Source organism: Peromyscus leucopus, chromosome 18 (genome assembly GCF_004664715.2).
Source record: "Peromyscus leucopus breed LL Stock chromosome 18, UCI_PerLeu_2.1, whole genome shotgun sequence".
NCBI classification, from domain to species: domain Eukaryota; kingdom Metazoa; phylum Chordata; class Mammalia; order Rodentia; family Cricetidae; genus Peromyscus; species Peromyscus leucopus.
In genome coordinates this window covers 35,920,760-35,936,539 of record NC_051078.1, presented here as the reverse complement: position 1 = coordinate 35,936,539, position 15,780 = coordinate 35,920,760, and the positions used below count along the sequence as shown (strand labels likewise).

The window sequence follows — 15,780 nt, the reverse complement described above, 5'->3', positions numbered from 1 at the left end:
AAATGAAATGCATTTAACACATGCGAACCGATACCACTAAATCAGGTAGGTTTGTCCTTTTGACTAGTTCCTAACATTCCACGAGTTACAATTTCCTAAACGTTGTAGCTCTGCTGTGGGGTTTCAGCTTTGGCTCCTGAAGAATCCTGAAGAATTGGCTACAAGCTTTAGCTTCCTGCAGTTTAAAACAAAACAAAACAAACAAACAAACAAACAAAAAAGTAAACTACATAATACAATTGTTTTCAGGTCCTAGACATAGACACCCCAAGACTGAGGTCTGAGAACGGAGGAAAGAGACACAGGGAGCCTTAGGGTTACCTCTGCTTACCAGTGGTTACTAGGAGGACATTTCCAACCCCCAGCATGAAAAGGGAAACCTAGATTCCAATGGCTGAGTTGAGGAGCCACAGTCAAGTCGGCTACAGTTGTTGAGGGTGGGTTACTAGAGGGTGGTGTGGGGTGTGTGTGTGTGTGTGTGTGGGGGAGTTGGCTGAGAGGCAAGCTGGAGGTCAGTTCAAAGGTTGACTCAGACTTTTGGCTGAAATCCAAGCTGAATATGTACATCCTAAACCTCTGCAAGCCTGCAGGGGGCCCCTCCAGAAAGTTGTAGTTAAATGATTCCAAGCATTCTTTTTTTTTTTTTTAATTTTTTGTGACAGGGTTTCTCTGTGTAGCTTTGCGCCTTTCCTGGATCTCGCTCTGTAGACCAGGCTGGCCTCGAACTCACAAAGATCCACCTGCCTCTGCCTCCCGGGATTAAAGGCATGCACCACCACCGCCCGGCCCCGAGCATTCTTAAAAGGTGGGAAAGAGTTGGTCTTCCCCCACTACAGAATGAAAGACTTCATAATTCACAGGCATCAGGTAGACTTGTTACCAAGATTCTCAGAAAGCTTTAGCAGTGGAGCTAAGCTAGCCCTAGAAGATTCTTTCTACCAAAGGAGAGGGCTCAATGGGTGAGTCCTTGCTTTGCAAGTGTGGGGATCTGAGTTTGAATCCCCAGCACCCACATAAAAATCATAACCCCAGCACTGACAGAAGAGACCCACAGAACCTGGGAACTCACTGGCCACCCAACCCAGTAAAAATGGGGAGCTTTTCCTTCAGTGAGAGAGTTCCAAGGTGATAACACAGAGAACAATAGAGGAAAATACCCAATGTCTTGCTCTGGCACACATTCAAAAAGGATTAATTTATCCCAGTTAAACTAATTTTATATCACATTTAAGTCTAACCCATCTTAGAGAAGCACATCAAAATCTACCAAGTAACAACCTAAGATTCACAATGTCTAAACTCTAAACAAAAATTATCAAGGAAGAAAAAAGCGACTCCTAGTCAGAAGAAAAGTTAGTAGAAACATACCCAGCCAGACAGTCACAGCCAGTAGAATCAGCAGGCAAGGGCATTCAAGCAACTATTGGAAGTGTACTCCACATGTTCAAGAAAACACGAAAGTGTTGAAGAGAACCATGGGACACATGAAAAAGATTCAAATGGGAGGTCTAGAAACGAAACACACAATATCCAAAATGAAAAAAAAAAGTCACATAGGTTGCAAGGCATTAAAGGTAGAATATATATGATACGGGGAAAAAAGTGTGTCACCAGTGGAAACTGTAAGAGAATGCTGAGCAGAGGCAAAAGGAGACTGCACAAAATAATAAAGCGACATCGGACCACGGGAGAGCATCAGTTGTTTGAAGATTCATGCAATTAGCGTCTAAAAGAAGTAGAAGGCAAAGCATGAAGGAAGATGGGGGACTCTTCCAAACTGGATGACAGCCATCCATCTACAGACCTAAGAAGCCCAGTGAATCTCAGGCAAAAAAGACAGAATGAGAAAAGTACCAAGGCTGCCAACACGATTCAGGAAAGAAAAGGTGGACATTTCCGAAAATGGCGCCGGTATGATTAGACCCGTGAAACTTAAATCCAGAATCAAACAAGCCTCAATAGTTGGTTCACACCACACAAAAACTGACCTGAAACAGATTGTAGGCCCAAATATCAGGACTTAAATCCATAAAACTTATAAGTTATATATGAGCTAGGGTTGAGCAAAATACTTCAGAGACAGGATATGAGAAGCATCAATTACAAAAGAAAAATATAAAAAAAATTGTTAAAAATGAAAAGACTGCTTTGAAAATACTTGAGACCTAGGTGTCAGCCTGTGAGAAAGATTTGTTTACATGTAATAATTCATGAAAGTCATAAACTCAAGAAAAATAACAAAAATGGGCAAACGGTTTGGAGAGACACCAAATCAAAGAAATGAGCCCAAACCTGAAACAATGCATAAATCCTGTAAGCCCATGGAAAACCCCACCTTAAAATCACCAGGAGATAGTATGCATGTTCACCACAAAGACAAAGATGAAGATGACTGATAAGAACAAGTATTGACAAGGTCATGAGGCAGCTGAAGCTTCTCATCATGCACCCAGGGCAGAAATACAAATTGCCCAACCACTCTAGCAGAAGGCTGACGGTTCCTCCTACCCATGCGGTCATTCACCACCATCACCTAGCGATTCCGCTCCCGTGAGAAGCAGTGACTCCTGTTCTCATTATGACCTCTAGGTGACACTTGAATGTGTAAACATCCCAAATGCCTCTCAACTAACGAGTGGATAGGTAACTGCCAATAATCCTCTGTCTCTTTCTTGTTTCTGTTTCCTGGCCCCCGCAGTCTGTCTTGAAGCCTTTACAGACTCACTGACCCTCATTCCCTCGGAGCTGTCAAAAGTTTTCTGCATCGAGCAGGGTGTGGCGCCACTCACACCTTAAGTTCTAGGGCTGAGGCCAGCCTTTCTCCATAGCTCCAGGCCAGCCAAGGCTACACAGTGAGACTCTGTCTCAAAACAAACAACAACAAATAACGCTTCTGTAACCAGCCAGACTGGGCCAGGTTTCCTCTCTCCTCCCTCCCCACCCCCCTCTCTCCTCTTTAGATTTGCATCTACCATTGTTCCTTTTTCTTTCTTTATATTTTCACTTCTTTGGGCTTCCGTGGGCATACTTTTTTTTTTTTTCTGTTATATTACACCCATCCCTGACCTTTTCTTACATTTTTTTTTTCCTGGCTCTTTTCTGCCTTCTGATCCCCAGCCACGGTGGCCCCCAAAGCTTGGCCTTTGGCTTCTCCTTTGGGTACTGGTGTCCATTTACTTGCTGCTCACACTTGGCTCCTCTTCGCCTGACCTCGCTCCCCCTCAGCTGCCCTGTCCCGGTTCTTCTCTTTGTCATGTTAATTCTCCAGAAGGGAGAGTCCAGTCTTTTCTCTCCCCGGCTCACCTATTCACTCTTCTATAGCCAAAGTTGGCCGAATTTGGACGCCGTCAACCAGGGTTCACATGTTAGCTGTGCCACGTCGCAGCGACGGGACCTTGAACAAGTTAGCATTTCTTTTCAGAGTTCTGAAAGATGAGAAAGAATTACACCATTGCTAATACCCTAGGTGTCCTTTAAGGGTGAAATGAGACAAAGAAGAGTGAAAGCTGTTTATAAACTAGAAACCCTTGTCAAGCCTGACTGTGAGTTTTCACGAATACGTATTTGTAATACGTGCTAAACTTGGCTCGTACAAGCCGATAAAGTCCCCTCTGTTCACGGGGCTCATGGTCTAGAAAGGAACACAGACGGACAAATTAAAAAACTAAGCATGGTAACGTCCAAGTCTGGAAGGAATAATAGATACTTGAACTGGCACATGGGAGGTGGCACCTAAGCTGGACTTGTGATGAAAAGAGACGGTAAAGTTAACTTCCTGAATAAAAGGACATGGGAGATGATCTCTGTAAGACAGTATGAGTTGGCCAAATCACAGGATGGGCAATGGACGATGAGAGAGGAGTGTGCTCTAGGTGAGGAACGGCCTTGGAAAGGAGCCTTCCAGGAACAATGAGGTTCAATATGGCAGAGAAGGGCAGTTGAAAACAAGGAGATCATACGTGCATGTCGGGGCAGACAACTGGAAGACCCTGTTGATCTTGGTGTGAGCTCAGCATGCTCTTAAGGAACCGGGTCACCAGTATTACACTGTTACCAGGTAGATAAACAGAATCTGAGAGGTTTGTCAATAAGTCCTAGACACTGACTGGCATTCACCAATGGGTCTGTGTCTCAACGGAAGCAAGGTCCCCAGGGAAACACGATCGGCCAGTCAGTTTTATTTGGTAAGAGTAGTGATTTTTTTTCAAGGTATCTCTACATCTGCTGCTTTTGTGGGGGAAAAAAATGCTTCACAGCTTCCTTGTGTGCCACAGGAACAGGTATGACACTTTCTTTCCCCAACAGTCAATCCCAGCCACTATCAGGATAACAAGGAAAGGCCAGGCAAAGCATACGCATCCTTTTCTAATTCTATAGTTTAAATTCAACTTAGACCAGGAATGGCTAGCTACAAAGGGTAAGCGGGATTAGTGGGGGAAATTCTTAAGGGGGAGGTCGAAATACTGGGTCCTGGTCCTAACTGTCACCAACCTGCCGACTGATCTTTGTAAATCATTCTGAGCCTGGCAGGACGGGAGCATTGATCCTAAGGATTCTTCTGCGGTTCGAGTCCTTTGATTCTAAGTGCTGAGTAAAGGAAATGCGGGATTCCGTCCATATTGGGGAATTTGGGGCATCGGCTTTTCAGCCCTGTCTCTGTTTTTACTTTGCTCCTCTGTTGTTTCCTCGTCCCTCTTTTCGGTCCTGTCCGTCTCCTTCCCTTTGAAGATATTTAAGAGGGTCCTTTCATCACTCAGAAACCGTAAATATGCCCTTGAAACATGCAAAGAGGCTTTTGTGTACTTACAACTGGAGGTTATTATCGGACAAGTAAGTCACTTGAGTGCACGGCATTCCTGCGCCCGCCCCACCGAGAGAGCTTTATTGGGCTGTGTGGCTCGCTCTCAGCAGATAAGACTCTCCTCCCACTTTAAAAGGTGGGCTATCTGATGAAGCAGGTGCCTAATGCTCCAGGGCTGTAAGCACAAGGATTCTGGCGCTGCCCAGAAGTCAGACATACTTCTCCAAGACAAGTAGGTGCTTCGCTTAAAGTGTTACCAGTCAAGGACAAACGTTCTAAAATTAAACCAACCAGCTGCTCCACCGCAGACGCCCACATGTCAATTACACTGTCTCCTCCTTATCTAGCCTTCAAGAATTCCTACTCTCCGCAAGGCTTTCCACAAGCCTGGAACTTCACAGACGTTCCGAGAGCAACCCGAGTCGTGAAGGCAGAATCCTGTGATGGAGCGTATGCAAACACATCTCCTCTCACAGAGCGTGGGCTGTTTGCATTTTTTTTTTTTTTTTTTTTATCCAATCGGATGCCAAAACCTTCAATTTCAATGGTGGCAGCTACTGGCTTCAGATGTCAAGGGCATGTAGCCTTCCTTGTTGACCTCAAAGAATATTAAAGACCGCGTGTGTGTGGATGGAGAGATGGCTCATGGGATAGCAGTGTGGCTCTACCGAGGGCCCCCAAGTTCAGCTCCAAGCACACAATACATCAGGTTTCCCCAGAGGAAGCTGACAGTTCCTGGCCTTCGCAGGTGTCCGTACTCACCTGCACATATATACCCACACACATACACATGATTAAAAGTAAGGTAAATCTTTTTTTTTTTTTTTTTTTAAAGGAAGAAAACATTTGTTTTTCATGTCTTTTTTATTTACTAACTGCAGGCATGCTCTTGGCTTTCTTAGCAAACTTTCAACTGTGTGTGATGTCATGTGCCTGGAATCCCACCCCTTGGGAGGCTGAGGCAGGAAGATGACCTCGTGAGCTCAAAGCCAGTCTGGGCTACATAGTAAAACCTTATCTTGAAAAGCCAAAGACTCACCGTCACTCCCAGAATAACAGACAAACACTTTTCAATATGTTATTTGTATCAGTTCATATAGGAAAATCAAGCGTCAGGCCACACACAGTTATATATATATATATATATATATATATATTATATATATATATATATATTTGTTGTTGTTTTTTCGAGACAGGGTTTCTCTGTGTATCTTTGCGCCTTTCCTGGAACTCACTCTGTAGCCCAGGCTGGCCTCGAACTCACAAGAGATCCGCCTGGCTCTGCCTCCCGAGTGCTGGGATTAAAGGTGTGCGCGCGCGGCGGCCGCCGCCGCCCCCACCACACCACCACCACCACCAACGCCCGGCTTATAATTATATTTTATGAAAGTTAAGTCACCTTGGGTTTCACCTTTCATTTTTCAACCAAGATGGATGACAAAAATGAGGTTCACCCTCACTTGAAACACCTAAATGCCAGAAAAGATTGGTGAAGCAATAGTTTCAAGGCATCGGGACAATGGGTGGACAGTGATGCTTGGGGCAGGTCCTGAGATTCCTTCTCTTACTGTCTAGAGAAAGTGACCAGGTACCAGTGCAAGAAAGAAGAACATTAGATGGAGCCTGATGGATGGATTCTCTGAGCTAAGAACTTATGAGGAATAAAAAAGAACTGTGAGACTCTGAGGAGGTCAAAGCAACTAGACCTCATGAGGCTGGAGTTCCAGAAAGGAAATCAGCTTTCCAAAGGTTGCCGTCAAATGTCCAGCTGAGTACTGATCAACAGGAACAGAAGAAAGCTATCACTGGGTGTGGTGGCTCAAACCGATAATCCTAACACTTGGGACACAGAGACTGAGGCAGGAGGATTGACCTGAGTTCAAGGACAGCTTGGGTTATAGAGTGAGTTTCAGGCTAGCTTGTACTGTTGAGTAAGACCTTGCTTCAATTCTACTCCTAATCACAATCATAACCATAATAAAATTAAATTCAAAAACAAAAACCACTATCTACGCCACAGAAGGCACCCTCCCCATAAAGGGTAGAGGGAATAGTTCCCATAGGTCACACAGACTACACAGAACCAGCATGGATCTTGTAATACATTATGAGAGTAATGAGAGAGTACCATCACCTCTGCAGAGGAGCAGAACATGTCCTATACTGTCTTAGTATTCTATTGCTGTGAAGAGACACCCATTGTGACCAATGCAACATATAAAAGAAAGCATTTTATTGGGAGCTTGCTTACAGTTTCAGAGAGTGAGTCCATGACCATCATGACGGGGAGCATGGCATCAGGCAGGCAGGTGTGGCCCTGGAGCAGTAGCTGAGAGCTACATCTTGATCCACAGGCAGGAGGCAGAGAGGGAAGTGGGAGGTAGAGGGAGGGGGGAGAAAGAGAGAGATGAACTGGGCCTGGTCTGGGCTTTTGAAACTTCAAAACCTACCCTCTAGTGACACACTTCCTCTAACAAAGCCACACCTCTTAATCCTTCCTGAACAGTCCACCAGCTTGGAACTAAACATTCAAATCATATGAGCCTCTGGGGCCATTCTCATTCCAATCACAACATATACTAACAAGTATAAGGGGCTTGCCTAACAAAACGTAAAAAGAAGCCTGGAAAAGATCCAGCTCATGTCAACAAACTACCCAGCACCAACAAAGTGAGCCTCACAGTGTCTTGCTGCCAATCAAGACTTGCAAAGAAACAGAAAGTCAGCACACGATGGGAAGAAAAAACGCATCCATGGAAACACGGAAAAGATAATGAAAATCCAGTGTCTCTTGCTGAAAATGTTGATGGCTGAGGTGAAGAACAGTCTGGCTTGTATTAGAAGACACCACAGACGACAAGACTGGTGATTATAACTCAATAAACAGCAAAGGGAGAAAAGGACCAGTGAGCTGTGAAAAATCTTCAAGCAATTTAACATGTGCATATAGTTGAAACTCACAGAAGGAAGAGGAATGGAGAGCGGTGTGGGGGGCGGATGGCTGACAGTTTTGTTAGGTTACAAGCATTTACTCACAGATCAAAGAAGTACAAAATACACAAACAAAAAGAAAAATACCCCAAATACCCCAAGGCATATCATCACCAAACTGCTTGAAGACCAATGGTAAAAAGGAAAACCTGAAATCAGCCAGAGCAAAAACATAACACAGCGTGTGGGGAGGAACAAGTGTGGGGATGACAAGGCTTCCATCTTCACTGATGCCAGCAAGAAGACAGTGGAGACGGACTCTAAAAGAATGGGAAGCCTGAGTCCCAGGAAAGGCGCAAAGCTACACAGAGAAACCCTGTCTCGAAAAACCAGAAAAAAAAAAAAAAAAGAATGGGAAGCCAACAATGGCCGCTTAGAATTCTATACCCAGCAAAACTTTCTTCCAAAATGAAGACAGAATGGAGACTTTGTTCAGGCTTAGAAAGGTCTCCCTTGCCCGACAAAACGTCTATCACCAGCCAATTTGTACTTCCAGGGAATGTTAAAGTATTTTTCAGATAAGAAAACTGATACCAGATCGGTATCTGGGGCTACAAAAAGGAGAAAGTATCATAAAAAATGGAAAATGTAGGCTGGGCGGTAGTGGTGCATGCCTTTAATTTCAGCACTCAGGAGGCAGAGCCAGGGGGATCTCTGTGAGTTCAAGGCCAGCCTGGTCTACAGAGCGAGATCCAGGACAGACACCAAAACTACACAGAGAAACCCTGTCTCAAAAAACAAAACAAACAAAAATGGAAAATGTAAATAGTGTAAATTTTTTTCTCTTATTTTTAAATTTTCCTTAAGGAGAACTGTCTTTTAAAGCAAAGGTCTCAACAAGCTGTCTTGGAGGTTATACTATATGGAGAACCAAAACACACAACAGCTGCACAGAAATCAGGGCAGGGGGTGGGGTGGGGTGGGGTGAGGGTGTGGAGAATAGGAGTCTACTGGACCATAACACAAGTGTCAGTAGGTGTGAAGTGGCACCCTACAGTGTGTTCTCTGACCCCCAAGAGAGTTTGATTAACAAAATCAACAAGAAGATGCCTGGGAAGTCCCAAAATATTTGGAAATGAACATATTTTTGAATAACTCATAGGTCAAAGAAGAAACCAAAGGCGCATGCCTTTAATCCCAGCACTCAGGAGGCAGAGGCAGGCGGATCTCTGAGTTCGAGGCCAGCCTGGTCTACAGAGCGAGATCCAGGACAGTCAGGGCTACACAGAGAAACCTTAAACTGAGAAAGAGGGGTGGGGGAGGGGAAAAAGTGGGGAGGGGCGTCAGGCAAGACCAGGGATTGGATAGGAGAGGATCCAAGATTCTTTCAGAAGGGCAGATATTTTTAAATTATGCATTTTCTTTGCCCCATTGATCTTACTTTTGGAAGTTAGGAAAATGCCATGTGAGTTGACATTTCACTCACAGTGCTGTTTGTTCATTGTGTTTGATTACATGGAGAAGGAAACAGTTCCATTGCCTAACAATAGCTGCATGGCTGAATAAATTATGTCATCCATACAATGGCATTCTAGGCAAGTTTTTTGTTTTTGTTTTTTTTTTTAACTGTGTGGCAATGTTTCTTACTCTCTCCTGCATCAGAATTACCTAGAGGGCCCACTGAAACTCAGATTGCTCAGCCAAGCTTGTAGAGTTTCTGATTTAGTTGACCTGAGATAGGGCTCAAGAATTTTGCTTTTCTAAACCATTCTCCAAGGGTGCCGCTGTAGGTCCAAGGACTACACTTTCAGAACCGCTGATGTATGGGCATATTTCTTGACTTGGAAGAATACTCACCAGTTGTACAGATTGCTGGCAGTCTATACAAGAGTTCAGGGGGAAAGATATTATCAAGTTCACATTTCTGGCTGTCTGTGGTAAAAACATAGGTGGGTACGGAATTGTCTTCTAAAGTATGAATGGAACTTCTCTGTAATGAGCAGAATGTCAGTAACTAAAATACAATAAAATCACTTATTTTAAGGGAAAAGAATCCTGAGGCACTGGGCATCGGCCCTAACAGGAAGTGATGCTTACTTAGTCTTGCTCAGGACAGCTTGCTCCTGACTCAAGTGTACTTGTTGGAAGTGTGTGTTCAGGAGCAATTGGGGGCAGAAAAAGACCAATGATGAGTCCACCCCCAGGCACCTCCTGCTCTTCATGTGGACAAAACAAAAAGAGGCTTCTGGGAAATGGAGGGCTTCTACTGTGCCTTACTTCTCTTTGGTGGTGACACACAGGCTTCTTCTGGGTGGGACTCAAGGGCCACCTGCCAGGACTTTGCAGCCTCTGGGTTGGCCGACTCTTTGTTTCCTGATGTAGGCTAGATCCCCTTCCCAGAGTATCAGATTAAGGCGTCTCCTCTCTGGAAAAAAAAAAAAAAAGATTTCATGGTTTAAATTCCCGTTCCCTTTTGTGTCTGTGGTACTCTGCTGTCTCTGTCCCAGCACGCAGCCTCAGGGGTCATGATGTCCCTTCCCTGCTGATATCACTGTGCCAACCCCCGGTGTCATGCACACCCAGCACAGAGCCACCATTCAGCCTCCCTGGGCTGGGTTCAGGAAGCAGAAGGGCCTCTAAGTTTCCCCAAACCTTGACAGATCTTCCTCCCCTTGTGCTGGGGCCGGACAACTCACAGGGTGAGAGGGGTGGGGAGGGAGAGGGAGTCAGGGTAAATGTCAAGAACGTCAAGGGTAAACACGTGACCGGAACCGAGAGCAAACAGCCGCCACCAGTGTCCAGGAACAGGAAGGGTGGCCAGACAGCAGAGAGGAGCATTTCTCAGTGGGCACCGACTGGACCACGCCTCTCCATGCCTGCAAGAAGAGCACACAGAAATGCCCGTGTCTCATTTCCAGCCCATGATGGCGCCAGCTCTGGGGCGTCGTGTTTATTAAGCGTTTCAAAAATACGAAGGATGTGCTGATTTCTGTCCTTCAAAAGCAAAACTCATTACTTCTGCGACGACACTCTCAACTCTGTGACGTAGTATTGGTTGGAAAATTTAATCATCCCCCGCCCCATGTCATTTCCCACCAACTTTACATGTAAATAGAAATGGGCCAGAATACTTTTAAGGTAACTTACGTTTGTCCGGGTTTGAGGTGTTCAGAGATGCATGGGCTGGTAGGTTAATAGTGCAGCTTTTATGACATCTAGGTCAAGTTCTTGCCTCTCCCTTTGATGCTGTGGAACTCAGCACAGGCTGTCTACAAGGGCTCTGTGCAGAGAGAGGGTGCTTACAATCTCACCATCACTCAGGTGCCAAGGGGAATTTTGTAATTAATTAGTCCCTTACCAAAAAGGCATCAAACACCTACAAAGTGCCAGGATGGTTCCTGTGATTCTGGAAATAACCCCAGGAAGTTTTCATTCTACCCTGGAAGACAACACAGATCAAAAAAAAAGCTGTATGTAGACTGTCAGGTACTAAGCACAGGTACTAAAGAACTGTTTATGCTTAGTACTATAAGACTGTCAGGTACTAAGCACAGGCACTAAAGTACTGTTTATGGTTAGTACTATAAAACTGTCAGGTACTAAGCACAGGAACTGTAAGTACTGTTTACTGTTTACTGTTAGTACTATAAGTAGACTATTAGGTACTAAGCACAGGTACTCTGAGTACTAAAGACCCAAATCAGGCAGGGCCATTGAAAGACTGTATTTTATTCTGAAGGAAATGGGTCTTTGGCAGGGCGGGGAGGAGGATGGTTCAGCAAGAGTGTGAGGTAATTCAGCCTTCTCTTTTACACTGGAGAGTCGTTCCGGCTCCTGTATAAAGGCCAAGTACGCACTGAGTCCCTCCCAAGCAGTGTTACATTTGGTCAAGAGCAGTTTTATCCTCAGAGGCATGGCGATGAGGTCCTCCACAGTTAATTCCTGCCTTTTCATGCTTTTGCTTAAAAAAAAAAAATACATTTCTTTTAGGAAGTAGGATAGCGAGTGAGACAGGGTTTCTCTGTGTAGCCCAGGCTGGCCTGGAACTCACTCTGTAGCCCAGGCTGGCCTGGAACTCCACCTGCCTCTGCCTGAGTGCCGGGATTAAAGGCGTGTGACACTATGCTGACCGTTTGTTTTCTTTTCTTTTTTTAAATTTTTACAATGTTTATTTCTTTCAAGTGGGTCAGTGATTTGCTTCCACGTACACGTGTGTTCCACACACGTGTCTGGTGCTTTTGGAGTTCCGACAAAGGCATCGGACCCCCGAAACTGGAGCTGTGGATGTTTGTAAGCCACCATGTGGGTGCTGAGGACTAAACCTAGATCCTCTACCAAGAGCAACAAGTACTCTTAACTGAGGGTCCATCTCTCCAGCCCCCTAAAATCCATTTCTGAAATGAAAGTTTTATGTCTGAAGCATCCTTAAGAAAAATTGATAGAAAAAAGAAAAAGTGAAAACAGTGTTAAGGATACAGAGGGCCTCCCTAGCATGTGAGCATGGGCAAAGACCATTGGTTTGATCCTTGGAACAAAAACAAATTTTTTTTAAAAATTTATTTTTCTGCACAGTCATTTGGGTACATTTTCCCTAAGTGGTAGTTTTTCCAAAGCCTATATTTGACAATTATTTTGCATTGCTTAGTTATCAAAATATTCCTAGTTTTTATTTATTATTGTTAAAAGTTTTTTAAGTCCTCACAGCCCAAAAGATACTCAAGAATCTCAACATGCGTAATGCTCAAGACTACCTAAGTTTTATCCTGTCTTTATAAAGCCTGGGTAATAAGCATGCTTTTAAAATACTGTTTCACGTTACAAGGCTTCGGAATCTCTTATATCCCTTGGTTTCCATCGTCTGTGATGTCCTACCAGCCTTGGTCTTCCAGGTAACAGGCAAGTTGGGGATTGGGTGCCGCCCAGGCCAGAACCACTTTATGACCCCCGTCCTGCAGAGACTCACACATGGCCAAAGGTTTCCCAGTAGCCAGAGCCTGCCCCTCGGGCCTCCCTCCCTCACGATTCCTTCGCACACCTTCAGCGTCCATCTGTAGCCTTCACGACAGAAGCAGTCTCGTTAATCACACGGTGTGTTTAACCAAGGACGCTGTCGGCAGCTTGGTCAGGTCCTTTTCCCCTTACACTTGGATTTAAATGACTTCTGACTCATCTCAGAAATCAGTCTGCCCTCAAGGGCAGAGCATTTAGCATCCGTAGGATCATGTAAATAAATAAATAAATAAATATATGTATGTATGTATATATGTATATGTATGTATGTATGTGTGTATGTATGTATGTATCTATATATGTGTGTGTGTGTGTGTGTGTGTGTGTGTGTGTGTGTGTGTGTATATAAAGTGCCACCAATGTGGAATTCAGTTCCAGAAAAGGAAAACCAAAAATATTTGTTTCATATCAATAATGGCCCCAATTGTTAATCAATTAGTCTTTGAAAGGGTTTTAAGTTTCACTCAGAAATACAAGCTCCTGGATCTTGGCTTCACGGTTGCTTCTCAACTGGCCCTCCTGTTTGATTTTTGACTACTTAGATATTTAGTCACTGAAGTGGGAGGCATCAAACCCAGGGCCTCCCTTGTGCTAAGCACATACTCTCACTCTTGACCTGCACAAGCTGTACCCTGGGAAATGACGCTTTCTTTTCAGAACACATAACGACTCGGATGGGGTATTTGGCCACCACACCCTCCCATTGGCTCCCTGCGGTGCAAGCCACCCCACCACAGCCTCGCCAGGCCTGGTGCGTGTTTCCTCCTCTCTCCAGCCCCTCTTCCCTGCTTCACTGGTCTCCAATTACACTGATCGTGTTGGTTTGGTTTTGACCCTGGGTCTGTCTATGTGGCCCTGGCTGGTCTTGAACTCTTGGCTCGTATGATCCTCTGGCCGCCATGGCTGGCCCATTGTTCTTCCAGAAATAAGTCAAGCTTGGTACTACTAGGAGGCCTTGAAGCTTGCTGTTCCTTCTTCTCAGAATGCTCTTCCCCGTGACCTTCGCACGGGCCACCTTCCTCTCGAGAGCCAAGTCTCCGTTGGTTACTCACTGTATACATGCGTCCCAACAGGAGGTACACCTGTTCCCTTAGAATAACAGGGTGGCTCCTCTCCAGGTGTGACCAAGGTCTAAAAGCCCCTGGTTATCTTATCACTCACAGATAACCGAAGGTATAAATCAACAACCCGGGGCTTGCACACGGCCTGCACACACATACCGTGTTTTCTTCTCTTTGCAGGTTATTTTCAGAGCTCTGTCCCCGCCATACGACATAGAAAACCCTTACAGTGCCAAAGTCCAGGAGCAGCTGAAGATCACCAACCTCCGCGTGCAACTGCTGAAGCGGCAGCCCTGCCCCTGCCAGGGAAACGACGTGAACGCCAACCCTCAGCACTTCACGCACTATGCGGTCTATGATTTCATCGTCAAGGGCAGCTGCTTCTGCAACGGCCATGCTGACCAGTGTGTGCCTGTGGATGGCTTCAGACCCGTCAAGGCCCCGGGAGCATTCCATGTGGTAGGTAAAACCAACCAGAAGTTACCTTCAGCTTTGGGGACCACAGTCCCCTGCGTTGATGTCTGCCTAACAGTGCTTTGCATTTCCTCCTTGCCATCCACCCCTCTGACTCCCTACTCGACCCATGAAGCACTATTAATTTGTTTTTGAAACTTCAATTTTGGAATTATTGTCAAGTAGGATAACTAGATTCCTTGGGAAATATGCACGGCAGTTTTTGCGCCATGACCTTTGGATCTAAAGGGTAATGCGAGCAGTATTGAGAAGTTGGTGTTATCATATATACACAAGTCACCTTTGGCTATGGTAAATAGGGACCATTGTTGAGATTATGGAGTGAGGAAAACAAGATCCTCAATCCAGTGTCTGTGGCTTTGCTGTCCATCAGTAGGATCCAAACTCCCTTCACCCGAAGGCAGAGCGAACCTCTCCCACTGCTGTGTTCTCAGGACACAGACAGATGTCTTCCATCCATTTCCTGGCGAATGTCCTGTGCCCTCCTCAACAGTGCCCATCTCCCTTTGAGACCAGGGGATGTGTTCTCAGGATATCCATAGCCTCAGGACCCGGCAGGTTACCTGACCTAGAAGCAGGTGCTCAGTAAGTGAACACAGGTGGAAGAAGATTTAAAAAAAAAAAAAAAAAAAAAAAAAATCAGCATTGGTTATGTTCGCTATCTTCCAAAACAGAAAAGGTCTCAGACATCGAGCACTTCAGAACTATGGATGGGGATTAGAAAAAAAAAAAAAAAAAAACAAAAAAAAAAAACACCTAAAACTAAGTAGGAAAACACTCTTAATTCTTTTTTTTTAAAACTTAACATTTTTCTTTACTTTTTTGAAATTAATTTTTAGCTAGCCCCAAAGTAACAGATTTCACTGTTGTATTTTTCACACCGGCATGTCATTATATTTGGTGCTTATTCAGCCCCCACCCTCCATTCTACCCCTCCCCACCTCTCTCCTCCCTAGAAGTTCCCTTCACGTCCCATTTATTCTATTTACCCTCTCTTTAGAACTTTTTCTTCCTAAGTAGTACCCGGTCTGCAATCCTGTCCTACATAGGCAAATATAAATCTAAGCCTAGATTCTGTCCATGAGAGAAGACGTGTGTTAGCTTCATGAGTGCGGCTTATTTCATTTAACGTAATGATCTCCGCTTCCATCCACTTTGTCGAGATCTCTTCCTTACAGCCCAGTGTAAGTGTAGAGTTGTTCGTGCGTCTCATTTTCCTTACCCGGCAAGCTGCTGGTGGTCTTCCAGGCTGGTCTATTCACATCCTGCGTGCACTCAATTCTTTAATTTTACACATCCCCAAGCACACCAAAAGACGTAACAACGGCCGTGACAAACAAAACGGAAGACATTTACATTAAGAAGGCTGGAGTCACTTGGGTATGAATGGTGACCATTTGTAAATCCCAGCACTCAGGAGGCTGAGCTGGGAAAACTGCAAGTTCAAAGTCAGCCTGGGCTACACAGGGAGACCTTGTCTCAAAACAAAACAACTCTGAG

The 15,780-nt window shown here is 44.9% G+C and overlaps 1 protein-coding gene across 2 annotated transcripts in view; it reads left to right on the top strand.

Moving 5' to 3' along the window:
- Window positions 1-15,780, top strand: part of Ntn4 (netrin 4) — a 106,246-nt gene that overhangs the window by 25,499 nt on the left and 64,967 nt on the right. For both annotated transcript variants that reach the window (XM_028880244.2, XM_028880242.2), the window contains exon 3: window positions 13,987-14,265. In XM_028880244.2, coding sequence (XP_028736077.1) covers window positions 13,987-14,265 — 279 coding nt within the window. The remainder of the gene's footprint in view (window positions 1-13,986; window positions 14,266-15,780) is intronic.